At 47.2% G+C, this 15,591-nt stretch overlaps 1 protein-coding gene across 3 annotated transcripts in view; it reads left to right on the forward strand.

Annotated features, from left to right (window-relative positions):
- The window catches only part of LOC149366489 (KICSTOR complex protein SZT2-like), a 197,033-nt gene that overhangs the window by 166,978 nt on the left and 14,464 nt on the right, over nt 1-15,591 (forward strand). For all 3 annotated transcript variants that reach the window (XM_089551003.1, XM_089551010.1, XM_089550996.1), the window contains 7 exons: nt 758-958; nt 2,472-2,799; nt 4,933-4,994; nt 8,505-8,690; nt 10,663-10,943; nt 13,704-13,926; nt 14,683-14,896. In XM_089551003.1, the coding sequence (XP_089407129.1) occupies nt 758-958; nt 2,472-2,799; nt 4,933-4,994; nt 8,505-8,690; nt 10,663-10,943; nt 13,704-13,926; nt 14,683-14,896 (1,495 nt within the window). The remainder of the gene's footprint in view (nt 1-757; nt 959-2,471; nt 2,800-4,932; nt 4,995-8,504; nt 8,691-10,662; nt 10,944-13,703; nt 13,927-14,682; nt 14,897-15,591) is intronic.

Consider the following 15,591-nt stretch of genomic DNA (forward strand, 5'->3'; position numbering starts at 1 on the left):
CAACAACGGCGCTTAGAGTATGGATAAATACAGAAAACTCAAAAATCAAGAAAATGCGTTGTATTCAAACTGACAGTCGTCATGAGTACCATGTGGAATGCTCTCACATGTGAAAGAACCAGCCTAATGGTCTCTGGAACATTTTCTTTTCGCTCTTAGTGTGGTGTTTCAAGTGGGTACCGTGCAGGTGATGTTGTGGTACTGATACTCAAGCAGTACTTAAGTTATGATTGTGCTTCTTTAAACGAAGCAAGACAGTGTTGTGAACCATGAGTGCTGCATTCCTTGTAGTGTTCACTAGCTTAGTGCATCCAGCATTTCTTAGTAACACACTGAATGCACGGACTTTGGCCGAAACTGGATGCTCATGCCTAAAAACATATGATGGTAGGCAGCAGTGTAAAACCGCAACGTGTCCACCAGAAAACTGCGTCCTCTGCACCACCGGGGTGTGTGTGTGTGTTACAGCATTACTGTCAGTGCACAAGACTTTGGTGCATGCTTCACGTGTAGCTGCAGCAGTGTCCACCAGCAAACTGCATCCTCTGCACCACTGGGGTGTGTGTGTTACAGCATTACTGTCAGTGTACGAAACTTTGGTGCATGCTTCATGTGTAGGTGCTGCGGCTGATGCCTGGTGGTGGTGCCGCCGGGGTGTGTGTGTGTTACAGCATTACTGTCAATGCACAACACTTTGGTGCATGCTTCACGTGTGGCTGCTGCTGCTGGCTGATGTGTGGTGTGCCATGATGTGCAGCTCACCCTGTACCTGTACAACTGGACGTCCGACCAGGGCCAGGAGCTGTTCAAGCTGCTGGGCCAGCTGGTCGAGTGGCACGACCTGCGCAGTGACTTCCTGCGCAGCCTGGCCAGCCAGAAGATGGGGCTCTTCTTCGACCAGCCCCTGGAGAGGGCCGCCCGCGCCGCCGCCGACACCGTGTGCCCGAGGCAGCAGCAGGTTCGCCCTGGGCCTTCCTTTCTGGTTTTCTGTGTGGAGGGGCGCTTGCGCCTGATGCGAGTGAATAGGTTCTGTAGCTGTGGTCAGTGCAACACTTAAAAAAAAAGATATATTAGAAGAGATGTTTATGTAATGTGACACTGCTTCCAATGTCTGCCATATTTGCTTGAGGGACGTGGAAGAAAGAATGCGGTGAGAATTCATTGAGGTTTTCAATTGATTATTTTGGCACGCGGACCCATTACATTAACAACCGTGAAATCGGGAAGGGGTGGGGTCTGGCTATAAGAACTGATGCTGGGAAAAAAAGAGGAATCGTTGCCACTGTTATAGAGCAGATTTCACTTTCAGTGCTTGTACTCACTGGCTTGCATGCATAGAAGAACCCTCTCAGACTTGATGAAAGTTCAGTGTTTTAGTGAGGGACAAATGATGCACTGTACACTGGACCACCACAGTCCTCACCTGCTGCTCTGCTTGCTGAGGGAATCGGGCTTGTGGGACAGGTTATGACTGCTTTACGACAGTTGTTTATTCGTAACCTTCATCATTATTTCGTTCCTTTCTCTTCCCTCTTGTACAATAGCCATCCGGAGTCTTCTTGTTAAACCTCCTGCATCTTTTTCTACTCTCTGTCCATCCAGGGCAGTTGTGGTCACTGTTTTCTTGTCATCTCATACAGTGCAATTGTCTGGCCCATGGTTATGAGTGGACATGCATTTCCGGTAGGGCTTCAGCGGAAATGCCTTCCTGTCTAACGCTGTTGTGCAAAGTATATGGCAGTGAACACCTGTACACTGGTAAACCTGCTGATGCACCTTCAGTACGCCTGTGCTACACACCTGCACAGTTGCGACAAAGTATATGTGAGGTATATGAAGGCAAGCTATCACAGCACATTTGCCATGACACTCTTCTAATGATGTTCTGATGATGCGGCACATCACTGTGTGTTACAGCAGATGTCATGAAATCCAATGGCAGTATATATAGCTGTCACTCTGAAAAGGCACTGTGTATTCGCCAGATAGAGGATGAGGGCACAAGAGTAAACAATCAGTCTAGATAGACCAGCATGAGAGCAAAGGAAGAAAGCATGGGATTGTTACATAGAGTGACAGTGAGCCTGCTTTTAGAAAATGGAAATCTATATTTGAATGGGCCATTACTCCTTTCTGCCTCATACTGTTTGTTATAAATGCTGGAGCCTGTAGAAGTTTGGGAAACATTGTCCCACTACAGTTGTGATGTGTCGTAAGTGAAGATAACCGCTGCTCCTTAAGGGTAACAGAGTGGATTCCAAGAGAAGGCAAGCGTAGCAGGGGGCAGCAGAAAGTTAGGTGGGCGGATATGAGATCGAGAAGTTTGCGGGGATATGGTGGCCGCAACTGACAAAGGACAGGGTTAACTGGAGAGACCTGGGAGAGGCCTTTGCCCCGCAGTGGGCGTAGTCAGGCTGATGATGATGATGATGTATGTAAATGTGCAAATAATCGGTCACGCATCTCTGCAGGCGGCATCCGTCCACCCCCTGCACGGCCTGGGCAATGTGGGCGTAGCAGTGGGCACCCAGACGGCCTCATCCACCTCCGCACTGGGTGGCCAGCAGCAGTCCAATCCATGGGCCTCGCTGGAGAACCTGATGACACGGCACAACCCGCCGAGCCGGCACCAGGATGGCGCAGCGGCGGCGAGGGGCGCGCTGCACGCTCAGTTTGGGCAGGTCCTGCGGGGGGTCAAGCCACGGGTGCCCATGCAGGCAGCCTCGTATGCAAACTGTGACGACCCCGTGACGCGGCACGGACGCCAGGTGCAGGACGTGCGTGGACTCCGCAGAAAAGGTGAGAGTCGCCGTGCTCTGCTAGAATGGAGTGACCAAATGGACTTCGTGTGAAATTCCGCAAGCAGGCTTTGCCGCTAGCCTCACTTGGCCCATGTTTGGAAAAAAACACTGCGAAAGAAGAACAGGACGGAAGCAAGGTAACACGGACAACAGTGCTTGTCTGTGTTACCATGCTTCCGTCCCGTTCTTCTTTCGCGCTCATTTTTCATGCATCCTCTCCAAACATGCATCCTGTCCACTTGCCCAGTTCAGCATTCACTTGACCCATACAAGGTGGCCAACAAGCCACTTCGCAGAGGCGTTTGATATAATTGAGAAACTCCCCTTTGGGCCTACGTGTAGAAGTCTGGTGGTCTGATTGTTCCAGAACACAGGGGTTAGACGACTGTCCTCTCATTTTAGATCACTGCGATGAGAGGCACGGAGCACACAGAAGCGGCCCAGCTTGTGGAAGATAGTGGAAGGGATGCGAAATTGTGGCCCAAGTGCGCTGCTGTGGTTGTTCCGCCGCGACTGTTCTGACTGCTCTCAATTTTCATTGGTTCGAATCTAGAAACTGCGTACCTGAGGCCACAGAGGACGAGAAAGCAGTGTACGACAGAAACATTGGGCTCATCCCGTGCAAGCGCACCTATTACAGTGTGACCCATGTGCTGGCGCATGCAACTGCGTGGTTTCATTTTCGCACCTGCAGTTCGCAACAGCATATGCGGTAGTGGCGGGGCTTGCAGTCTAATGAAACTGATATGCGAGGGCTAAGCTGCTTCATGTCATTCTCAAAGCTGGTTTTGGGGTGGCATTCCACAACCAATGCTGTGTCTTTAGCCTGACGTAGCATAGAAAGGATGGTCCCACTTCCATTCCAGCTGTGGTTGCTCCTTTTGGGTCTGTTTCATGAGCTGCCTTGTTGCGTTCTGCCAGAAGTGCTTTGTGCTTTGCCCCTCTGATATTCAAGCGCTGACATCACTCTTTCTGTACAGAGGTATCTGCCAGTATCATGGCAGCATTTAGTAAGGTTCTTTATCATATGAGCATTAAGCCAAACTGTGGTATTGTTATACTTTTTTCATTGAATGCAGTTATCCAAAAGATTGTAAACTGTGTATTAGTCTAATAATAAAGTTTATTAATACTACTACTATATATACATGATTCCCCCTCCTTTATTTAATGCCTGTTAGGACTTGCAGATGATAGGTGAAAACAAAATGTTTGCAGTAGCTGTTTCTTTTCACAGCTCTGTTTTGTGGAAAAGCATTTGTCTTTAGTTTGAACTACCTGTACTGACATTTGAAATCTGTCGAAAATATTCGATTTGCAACCAGTTTTGTTATTCGCTTGTTAGGAATTTGATATCGACACATCTCTAGCCATAATCAAAAACTATCAAAGCCAACTGACGCCACTGCTAGCTAGTGCCTCCTCTCGCTGAGAAGCTTGATGGTGATAGCAGTGAATAATAACGAAACTGGAACTGCGGATTTGGGCTGGAAATTGTTCGAATCCACATGAAATTTGGCGTCCTGAAACCTGTAAAAAGACAAAAAAAAAAACTTCGCATTATATGCAAGTTTTTGCGCTGCTCTTGACTGCTGGACATGAACAAAGGAGAAAAATAAACGTTGCAGGGTGCCACCAATAGCTGACAGCCTAGCTCATAGATGGCGCCACCTTCTGGTAACCTCTGCTAAATGGCTGCACGGAATAGTGAAGTCATTGAAACTTACTTTGCAGGAGGGCAGAGCAGCATCTGTTTTTGTGTTCTTTTTTGATGCTCTCCTTTTGTTCCAAGGACACTGACCAATGCATATCAGTTTTCACTTCTCAGATGGCAGAGCAAAAGTCAGAATCAGAATCAGAATCAAAATTTTTTATTAGTCAATCATTTGAGCAGTGTACAATGATATGCAGAAGGAGGTCCCATAGTCGAATGACTGAAAGGGGACCTCCTATCCCCTTATGACTAGCAGGAGCTGTGAAGTATTGGAAAAAAAAGAGTATGAGTAAAAGAAAGCTGACGTGATTGTTTTGGTGCTCCATTGAAGATTCACTGAACGAGCATCACCCCATTGCATTTCCTGCCTTGTCTTTGATGTCCTCATTAAAGTCCATTGCTCCCATGCCATTTCAGATCTGGGAGAATTCCGCCGCATCTACGACGACAAAGGAACTGGCTCCAGCCATCCCTCCATGGTAAGCGTTGGTGGCATGCTTTCGGGTTAGAGCTTCAGTGTGGGAGCAAGTGTAAGATGTGTGGCATGCTTTTGCTGTGTGCTTCAGTAACCTCGAGTACTGGTCAACAGTGACAGGCATACATAGTTCAGGCAACTCACTTTGAGCAGAAAGATTCAAGCCGCTTCAGTTACTAGATTATGGGTCACTCACACAGTGGCTTCGGAATGTAAATGCAGGACTGTTTGAGCACGAGAAAGTTGTAAATTGAACGCCTAAATGCTCAAATTCAGAGCACAGGTGAAACGCGAACTACATGGAATCGAGGCAGTTTTTGACAGCATTTGTGAAAGACGAGGGAAAAGTTAGACATTTTAAAGGATGTGGTGCATATTTTGTTTCTTTCCATATGCTTGTGATCCGCTACAATAAACCCTCATTAAAGGCCTACTTGACCGAAAATTTTCAAACCGTAAAAAGGTTGTTTTTTCATAGTACACCCCCGTATTATGCTACCCACAAAATATTACGCTCCAGTTTCAAGCAGTTACGGTGAAAAAGGCACGCAAAAATCGGAGTTTTCAATACCGAAACTGGAAAAACGGGCGCCATTGCCGCCCGCCGGAAGTGACGCATGTTTGAGACTGTACTCCGGACGGGTTCGGAGCGTCTGCTCGTTGCGGCTCGAGCAAAGCGCTGGTAGCGGTAGCGCGTGCAGCACTTTGTGCGATAAATACTGGTTATATGTGAAAACACACATCTTGAAACGGATGAAACGCCCTAGAAAAAGTTTTAAACGTGTTTTATTTGCTGTAGTAGACTAGAAAAGTCCTGGCTCAACCTCAGTGAAGATGATCGCGCCGCAATGCTTGTGAGCGCTGTTTGCCTGGCAGTATTCAATTACAGCTTGTGCAAAGTTCGGATATAGCGGAGGAAGGAAGCATATTCAAATGGAGGCCAAGTAGAAGTGCTTGTATTATAAAGTCGGCTGTTTTGAGCGGGCACGCGCGTGCCAACAGCACATGTGCGCTCTGCTGTGCGTGTGCAATACGGTTGTTGTCTTGGTAAAAAAAAAATGACCTGCCTTCTCCTTTTCCTTCTTATTTTTCTCCCCCGTCGAAAGGTATTCCTGCCTGTGCACAGAAATTTGGAACAGGTGCTGTGAACGCCAGTTAAATCAATAAAAACAGATGGATGTGTAAAAAGAGAGCTGAAGAGAATTAAGTGATGCGTTAAGCGAAAGAATATGCCAGAAGCAAAATTTGTGTTGCAAAATAAATATATATTTTTCTCTTCGAGGACCGTGGCATCAGTGCGGTGCCGATGGTGGGCTGGTTCATCTTTGCGCGCCTCGGTCGGGCAAGCCACTGCGCGTTGCGAAATACATGTCGATTCAAATGAACAAAAACTTATGCGTTGCGTTCATTACAGTATTTACCTAGAAACACTTAAGGCCCGTGTATTGCAGGGACGGAAAGGTTTTTCTAATCTTTTCAAACCACACAGCTGGGCAGAACGACGTGGTTGCCGAACCCCAGTCGACCGTATACACCCACCGCGCAAATTACCGTACGTGTCTCTAACCAAACATATAAATTTGATATTTATATGTTATGGTATTTATATGTTATGGATCACCAACTAGCCCGCACCCTTACCCTACTGAATAAAATCAAAATTATTTGAAAAGATTATCATTCAAATAACATGCGTGCAGTTCTCTGGGGTCTTGGAGACGCGTCTCAAATGGTAACGCTGAAGCTTCCTGTAATCGACCTCAAGTGTGAATGGCGTGAGGCAGTAAGAAAGTCGACGTTTTCAGTAACGCTTGTGTGGCCTTCCAGGATTCTCAGCCCGGCCTGCAAATCTTCGAGGCAGCAGATACACTCGGCGCACGACGGCATTATTGCGCATTGGGCAGAGCTGTACTTGCAATAAACGGGTGTGCATGTGTTGATTCCTATTCAGACGAAGCAGACCTCTCCTAGACTTCTGCCTGTTGTAAATAACGTGCCGTCAAAAGGGCGTTGCTCGATGAGCAAAGCCGTCCACTTTAACTTCTGAACCGGCTTAGCTAGCTTGTGACAAGCGGTTCCCCCTCCTCTTTATTCTCCCGATTAGAGACGCCTCGAAGCCTTCGGTTCGTGGCATGCTTTGCCGATCGGGCCAGAAAGACGTAGGTGCTCTGATGCATGATGTAGACCGGGACAGGTCTATTGACAAAGCCCAACCCACAAAAGGGGCTAGCGCGAGGCAGAGGCGTCAGTCACCCACCATTATCTTTTTTGAAGAAGAGAGGGGAATTCACGTTAAAACCTGAGCTCCAGACAGCTGACACCAGCTTTTGAGATCGGGGGTGAAGAGCAGTGGCCGAGAGGTATACATGGTGCTTTCCGCATTCCTCGTATTCCCTTCCGCGGCCATGCACTTCGTCTACATGATGCCAGCAGTTTATTTTTCTCGGATACCATCGAGCTTCGCGGTGAAAACAGCCAGAAACGCGCCAGAAGAAGAGCTTACAAGGGGCGCGCACTCACTTCAGAACGCCTGAAACTGGCGAGCCAGCGATGCCGGTGTCTGAAATGTGCGTCATTTCCGGTCAGGTTTGTTAGTTGTTCAGCACACCGCTAGGGGTCTGCGTCGTCTGCTACAGAGGTTTTTGAACGCTTCTAACTAAAATTCTAGACGCTCCACAGCCCTAATATTAAATATAAATATTGTTAATAATATGCACACTATATCGAGCGCAAAATTAGCCGAAGTAAAGTTTCGGTCAAGTAGGCCTTTAAGGGGGGAAGAGGGTCTTAGAAATAAATTTTTATTAATGAAGTCACAACTGTGAAATCTTCAGGGAACATGCACTTTTTTGTGCTGATTCCGAATATGTAATTTAATTTCATGTACAACGAGTCCTTCTGCACATATGCAATATGTTAGGTAACTTTTTCCGAGGGTTTGAAAGAAATTCTACTGCAGGGAACTTCTTAGATTGCATGCCAATGGTTTCTCTTGACATCAAGCTATGCAATAAGGGTAAAATTATCATCCTGCCTGTAATAGAACACGAGTTATAGGATTTTGAAATCATCAATTTCTTCCTGTTTGTGAAGTGGCAAATTCAGAACCCTGTAACTCAACTTCTATGATAGGCATGATAATAATTTTTCCCTTATTGCATAGTTTGATGTCAAGACAAGCCAATGGCATGCGTCCTAGCAAGTTTTCTGCTGTAAAGTTTATTGAAAGTTCTCGGCAAAAGGTTGTATAACATAATACATAAGTGCAGACGGACTTGTTTTTCATAAAATTAAATTGCATATTTGGGATCAGCACGGAAAAATACATGTTTCTTGGTGATTCCATTGCTGTGGCTTCATTGAAAAAAATTTTTTTTCGAAGACCAGCTTCCCCCCTTAACTCAAACTTTCGTATCTCGAAATGTCAGTTGAGTTCCTCAGTTCCTCTACAAACTCCGTAATGACATGTGATTGTAAAGTGCCTGCCGATCTCTATCTATCTCGTGCTGTGCAGGAGAAGATGCTGGGCCAGGTGAAGCGGGAGGCCCGCCTGGTGCACTACTGCCTGACACCACTGCTGTTCAGCCCCACCTGGCGGCTGAGGGTGGCCCAGGTGCGAGACCACACCCTCGACACCACCATCACCACAGGCTTCCCACTGGACTGCCCCGCTGCACACGACCAGCCTCCCGGTGGCCAGGTGAGATGACGGGGACACCTCTCTCTGACATGATGCACTATGTTTGCTTGCATATCGAGCGCACTTTTTTTGTGTAAGAAAATCAGTGCTATAATTTGGGAGCTGCATTCATTACACGGCATAAAATCAACACTGTGAGAAAGTCGAATTCGCTCAAATTTTACTGAATTATTCCTAGTCGATATCAACAGGAAGAAATGGGCTTGGGCAGGGCGTGTAATGCAAAGGCAAGATAACCGCTGGTCCTCAAGGGTAACGGAGTGAATTCCAAGAAAAGGCAAACGTAGCAGGGGGCGGCAGAAAATCAGGTGGGCGGATGAGATTAAGAAGTTTGCGGGAATACAGTGGCTGCAACTGGCGAAAGACAGGGTGAGTTGGAGAGATGTGGGAGAGGCCTTTGCCCTGCAGTGGGCCTAGTCAGGCTGATGATGATGATGATGATGCATTGCTTATGTGAGTAAATACAGTATGTGGGGTCTAAAAAGACTTTGAACAAATTCGGCTCATCACCGCATTCTAATGGCAAAAAGGCTATTTTGACTGAAAATGGAGCTTTCATAAGCTAGCAAAGTTCAAGAAATCACATACAGGTGTCGCCGCCACAGGTCATTTTTTGAGCAAGCTGCAGTGACATAAGGTGCGTTTTTTGATGTGGATCTCCTGAGGCGAGACCTCACCGCTGTTCATTTCTAGCTAGTGATCAATTCTCTCGCATCGAGGTAGTGATCAGTTGTCTCGCAAATTGCAGTTTACAGATTGTGGCCAAGCCACTTAGAGTGGTGATGCTCGTTTCGGCCCCTCTCCCGCACCTCCAAAAAAATGAACAGCATACTGTTTGTCAGTGACTTTGCCTGCATGCTCTTTTGGGCTGTTTCATTTGACAGCGAATAATGCTAGTGCTCTCAGTTGCTTTATACTCGGCAGAACATGCTCTGAGCTGTGCAGTGTTCACTGTGTTCACTGTGTTGCCGTGAGTAGCGTGCACTCTCTGGAAAGATGCACCGGAGACGCTCAGACAAGCTCCCTGTGTGTTTAAAAACTAGCAACAGCAACAACAGATGACACCACAGGGAGGACTTAGTTGTGTCACCTACATCAGGAGCTCTGAAACTGGGTTTTCGTGGAACCCTTGAACTTTTTGAAGTGCTTTTTAGGTTCCCTGAGCATGTAAATCCATGCATACTATATAACCACCCACCTTTCCTTTTACCCACTTTATTTTGAGGCTGACCATACTGTAATTCCTTGTAGCAGTTTCATTCTACAGTGCGTCAATATCTATTGGATTTGGGTGTTTTTCAAAGGACTAAGTCTCTTTGCATGCACATCACGCAGGAAAGAGGACGGAAACCAAGGCACACAGGGTTCTTCAGCACTTTTTGAAAGGCGTTGATGTTTCCTGAGACTAAAAAAAATTGGCCGTGGCTTAGCTCAGCTAGGCCAGGATGTACGTAGTGAAACCAGTTTCGTCTACTGACCTTTTGGTATCGACACGCCATCGCTGTCGTTCAGCAGCTTGGCGGCATCTCTTCGTGAGCCATTCCTCTCGTTCTTCGGGTGTCTCAGCCACCCGCTTAGCCTGTCTCGCCTTGTTTTCACGCTGTTGGCAGACCTTGTACCATGCGACGACTTCTGGGCCGGAAAAGTCAATTTCACGCAGCCTGTACTGCTGCCGTGATGACCGCGGCCGCTCTCTTTCTTTCACGGTGCACGTCTGAGGAGCGAGTGCATCACTTCTGGCTTATATCCCAGCTGCGCAGCACGACGGCGCCATGGTTGCCATGGTAACGGTGCATGCGCAATAGTGGCCTTTGCCCAGCTCCATGAAATGCGCTGCTGCTAGCCTAGTGTAGCTTTCACTACAAAAAACAATGAGGACCTCTGCCTACCTTTCCAGAGTTGTTGACAAAAATGTGTCTTACTAAGGAGACCACAGCTGACGCCCTCCCTCTGTATGTTGTGCCAAACGCAGCGGACGCGGCACAGCTCCGGCGGCAGCCAGAAGAGTGTCAGCGGGGATGCGTCCAACGCGGCTGCCGGCCGGCGGATGCGCCGCTCCAGCGGGGTGCCCTCGGTCACCTCGGGTGGTGGTGGGGGTGGGCAGCTGTCGCCCAAGCAGCACCGCCGGTCCACCAACGAGGAGACGTGGCACATGACCGTGTGCAGCCACTACATCCAGGAGTACATCCAGTACCTGCAGAACCTGGGATTCATGGCCATCCAGACCAAGAACCCGGCCTCACGCAAGTCCAGGTCAGTCAGGGGGGGGAACCGCACCACAACACGCGTGCGCACTCTGGCGTAGGTCCTATGGGATACGACCGTGTGTGAACACGATAGAACTTATGGATTAGTTTGCACTGGTACTGAATGCAGGTTAAGGGGGGATGAGGGGATCGAAGGCAACTTCTCTATTTTTCGACTTAGAGTGATGAAATTTGGCAGACTAGCTTAAAACAGCATCAAACAATCAGATATAAAGTTTCACAATGATGCAGCTTCAGTAGGTTCCCTTGTATCATTGTTTATATGTTGTCCCCATGTTGCTTGCTTGTGGAAAGCCTAGCATGACAAAAAAGCAGGCTACAGGTCTAAATGCTTTTAATATTTACTAAGAAGTGTGGTGTAAATCAAGACTCTCTTCATTTTTTTTTAAATTTCTCTGCTCTTTTTTTTTTTAAGGGACACAATATGCACCTTATTTTATGTTTAGAATGTATCGTGCTCTAATTACCATGTAATAAAAACAAATGAGCCTAAATGGTAAATCTGAGACTGTCTAGACGCAGATCACACTTCAGTGATCACAACAAAACAAACGGGGTAAAAATCAATGCAACCATTGTTGTGCTATGCTTTCACGAACAAGGTATTAAGCTCAAAACAAACTTTCGAGAAGGCCGCCGCGGTGGCTCAGCGGTTATGGTGCTCGGCTGCTGACCCAAAAGACGCGGGTTCGATCCCGGCCGCGGCGGCTAGAATTTCTTTGGAGGAGAAATTCTAGAGGCCCGTGTACTGTGCGATGTCAGTGCACGTTAAAGAACCCCAGGTGGTCGAAATTTCCGGAGCCTTTCACTACGGCGTCCCTCATAGCCTTAGTCGCTTTGGGACGTTAAACCCCATAAACCAAACCAAACTTTCGAGAAAACAAGCCTGAAAGTTCTAAGCTACCACACACTGTCTATGTGTAGATGCCAACAATTATATTTCTTTGGAGCGCTTAAAGTTTATTTTTGGCTGGAATGTTTCAGTACAACATAGAAAAGAGTGTTGGAAATGCCAAAAAGTGCACTTTTCAAAAATCGACTTTTTTCGCGATTTTTGTGATCTGATCCCCACATCCCCCCTTAAGAAAAAGTTCCTCTGCTCACAGCTGGTCAATTTTGGGTCTGGTCTTCCTTAGTCTTGTGCCTCTGAGACAAACTTATAGCGAATCAGTCCTTGGGTCCTTAGTCATAGCATATGCTCAAAAATAACTAGCAGTTCAGGCAGAGGAAAACAGTCCACGAGGAGTCAATGTTCGTTTTGTTCTAATCACTGAAGTGTGGTTTGCATCGAGACAGTCTCAGATTTACCGTTTAGGCTCACATTACGTGGTAATTAGAGCATGATACATTCTAAACATAAAGAGAAGGTGCATATTGTGTCCTTTAAAAAAAAAAGAGCAGAGAAATTAAAAAAAAAAAATTAAGAGAGTCTTGACTTACACTACGCTTCTTAATAAATATTAAAAGCATTTACAGACCTACAGCCTGTTTTGTTGTCATGCTAGGCTTTCCACGAGCAATATACATGTGAACAACACACAAACAATGATAAAAGGGAACCTACAGAAGCTGTCATTTTGAAACTTTGTATCTGATTGTTTGATGTTGTTTCAAGCCAGTCTGCCAGATTTCATCGTTCTAAGTCGAAAAATAGAAAATTTACCTTCGATCCCCTCTCCCCTCCTTAAGAGGAATCTGAACTCGTCTTTTTGCCGCGGGAGCTCGATCTACACGTTCCCAGCAATCTTAGAAACTGCGACTTATTGCCCTGTGTGGCCGATTTTCCTAATTAAATCGAATTAACGTCCGGCTCCCGCCTTTACTTTTTTAATTTTCCCAGTACGGTGGGCGGAGTCGACCAACGCGGGGAGTGCCTTTCACCCAGTCCCGTGGCGGCTTGCCGCTCTGCCATCGGCGGAGGAATACGTTGTAGTCCATAGAAGCAAATAGTCCGCGCATATTTTTATTTCTGAGGGCTTATTTTGCGGTTATATTATCTACAAATGAAACTATTTATTCACGGAAACATAAAAAACAAAATGAAGCGAAAGCAAAGCCTCCACGGAGCTGGCTGAAGGGCACTCCACACGTTGGTCGACTCCGCCCACCGTACGAGGCAGAATTACAAAAAAAAGGAGGGAGCCGGACGTTAATTCGATTTAATTAGGGAAATCGGCCACACAGGGCAATAAGTCGCAGTTTCTAAGATTGCTGGGAACGTGTAGATTGAGTTCCCGCGGCAAAAAGACGAGTTCAGATTCCTCTTCAGTGCACCTTTAAGGACAATGCAGCGAGCTATGGAAAGGAAAATGATAGGTGTAACATTAAGAGATCAGAAGAGGGCGAAGTGGGTGAGGGAACAAACGCGGGTTGATGACATCTTGACAAGATAACCGCTGGTCCTTAAGGGTAACGGAGTGGATTCCAAGAGAAGGCAAGCGTATAGCAGGGGGCGGCAGAAAGTTAGGCGGGCGGATGAGATTAAGAAGTTTGCGGGGATACGGTGGCCGCAACTGGCGAAAGACAGGGTTAATTGGAGAGACATGGGAGAGGCCTTTGCCCTCCATGGGGCGTAGTCAGGCTGATGATGATGATGACGATGATGATAATGATGGTGCTCTGCTATTCCGAAGACAAGGTTCATATTTGATTGTGGTTTGATAATGTAATGATCCTAAAAGACTCCATGAAGGATCACGGATGTTTTCTCTTGTGGTTCATCTTTGCCTGCCCTCCCCATTGGTAGCACGATGTCGGTGCGGAGACGGGAGTCGGAAGCCACCAGCAAGCGGCAGAGCGTGGGAGCCCTGTCCCTTGGGGAGCTGCCCCGCCACTGCCTCTTCATGTGGCACCTGGGCGGCCTCTATTTCTTCGAGGTGGGCTTCTGCGACCCGTACGTTGCCTGCAACCTCTTTCTCGTGGAGCGGCAGCGCCTTCTCCCGTCGGGCACGCAGCTCTACATGTCGCAGGTGCGTGTGTGTTACACTACACTGTCACCGCAGTGTTCCTAGTGAGCCAAACTGAGCAAAAAGAGTCACCTTTAATTCACCATCTCTCTTGGCAGTCTGAAAGAACACCTGCACTTGCAAACCGATTAGAGTGTCCTTTTTATAGCTCTGCAAGAGTTCATGTTAGCCAATGTGGACTAGTTGATTGGCTCATTGTAACCAAATTTCTTGGCATTGTTTCAAGAGCACAGACCTTTGGGCTAGTTGGTGCATTGCAGTCACGTACACTCGGGGACAAAAGTCTCTGGACCACGTGTTCCTCAAACAGAGCTTATAGCTCTACTATCAGACAGCGGCTGGAGACCGCACTTGTGGAGATGAAAGAACAAAAATTTAGCTTTTACCCCCACAAGTGTGGTCTCCAGCCACCGACCAATAGCAGAACTATCGGCTTCGTTAGAGGAACAGGTGGTCCGGAGACTTTTGTCCCCGACTGTACAAGCGCAGAAAACGGGGACAAAGAAGGGCTTGGACAACACGAGCACTTGTTGTTCAAGTCCTTCTTTGTCCATGTTTTTTGCGCTACGTGATTAGCATTATTTGTTTGGGTAACTAAACAACAGTTCCAGAGCTGTTCAGCTAGTCAGAGAGTGCAGCTTTACAGAGTTCACCCGGTTTAATGTCCTGTTTAATCATTTTAGCACTGCATGTGAGACGACTGTAAGTTCATTGTGGGTCATATTTCGTGCTCGCACTGTCCCTCCGTGTATGGTCCAGGTGACGTCGGAGTTCATCGAGGACCTGGACAAGATCCGGGTGAACATGCACATGCACTCGTTCACCTACGACTACCACCTGCGCACGATCCACTCGTACGTGTCGGGCCAGCAGCTCCTCTTCAAGCATGGATACCACCTTACCAGCTTCTTGGATGACTTCGTCAAGTACTACCAGAAGTCTCCCAACTATGCCCGGAATCTCATCTATGCTGGTGAGCATTTTTCTTGCGTGCGCAGTGGCTGACTTGCGTGCAGTTGCCTCTGGTATCGGAACACTCTTTAGTGCCCAGTATAGACAGGCACTACAGTGGACTCTCGTTAAACGGAACCTCAAGGGACCGGGAAAATATGTTCCGTTTATCAGGAGTTTCGTTTAGAGAGAGAATAGGTTCAGCATTGCGCAATCCGCTTCCGCGTGATCCCTACGCGGCTGGCGCGCGCGCGCAGTTCGCAGTCTCAGCGGATCTCAATTTGCGAAATCTAGGTAATAAGGAGAATGGTACACTATGAGAACAAACTTTATTAGAGAAAAATAAGCAGTGAATTTTTTTTCCAGTAGTACTAGTACTGAAATTTAAAAAAAAAATGTCAAAAGAGTGGGAATTACCACTTATTGGCTAGTGAAAAATGATTTTATATTTGCTTGTTTGAGCTCTCGCAGCCGTTTTTTGTTAATGGCATCACCCATACTTGACAGGCTGTGCAGAAACACTTCCGAACCTTCTTCTCGTTGGAAGAAACTCTTCAGCATTTGGACTGCCGATTCCGCCTGCGCAGGTGTCACCACAGGATCAGAGTCAGCGGTCTCGTTTTCAAGCTCTTCCTCCTCGTCTTCACTTTCATCAGGGGGGCAGACATCAGCTATAATGCTGTGCACGGTATTTTCTGGGCACGTTGCCACATCGCT

The sequence above is a fragment of the Amblyomma mixtum genome, chromosome 1 (genome assembly GCF_055824585.1).
Source record: "Amblyomma mixtum isolate Tamu chromosome 1, ASM5582458v1, whole genome shotgun sequence".
NCBI lineage: Eukaryota > Metazoa > Arthropoda > Arachnida > Ixodida > Ixodidae > Amblyomma > Amblyomma mixtum.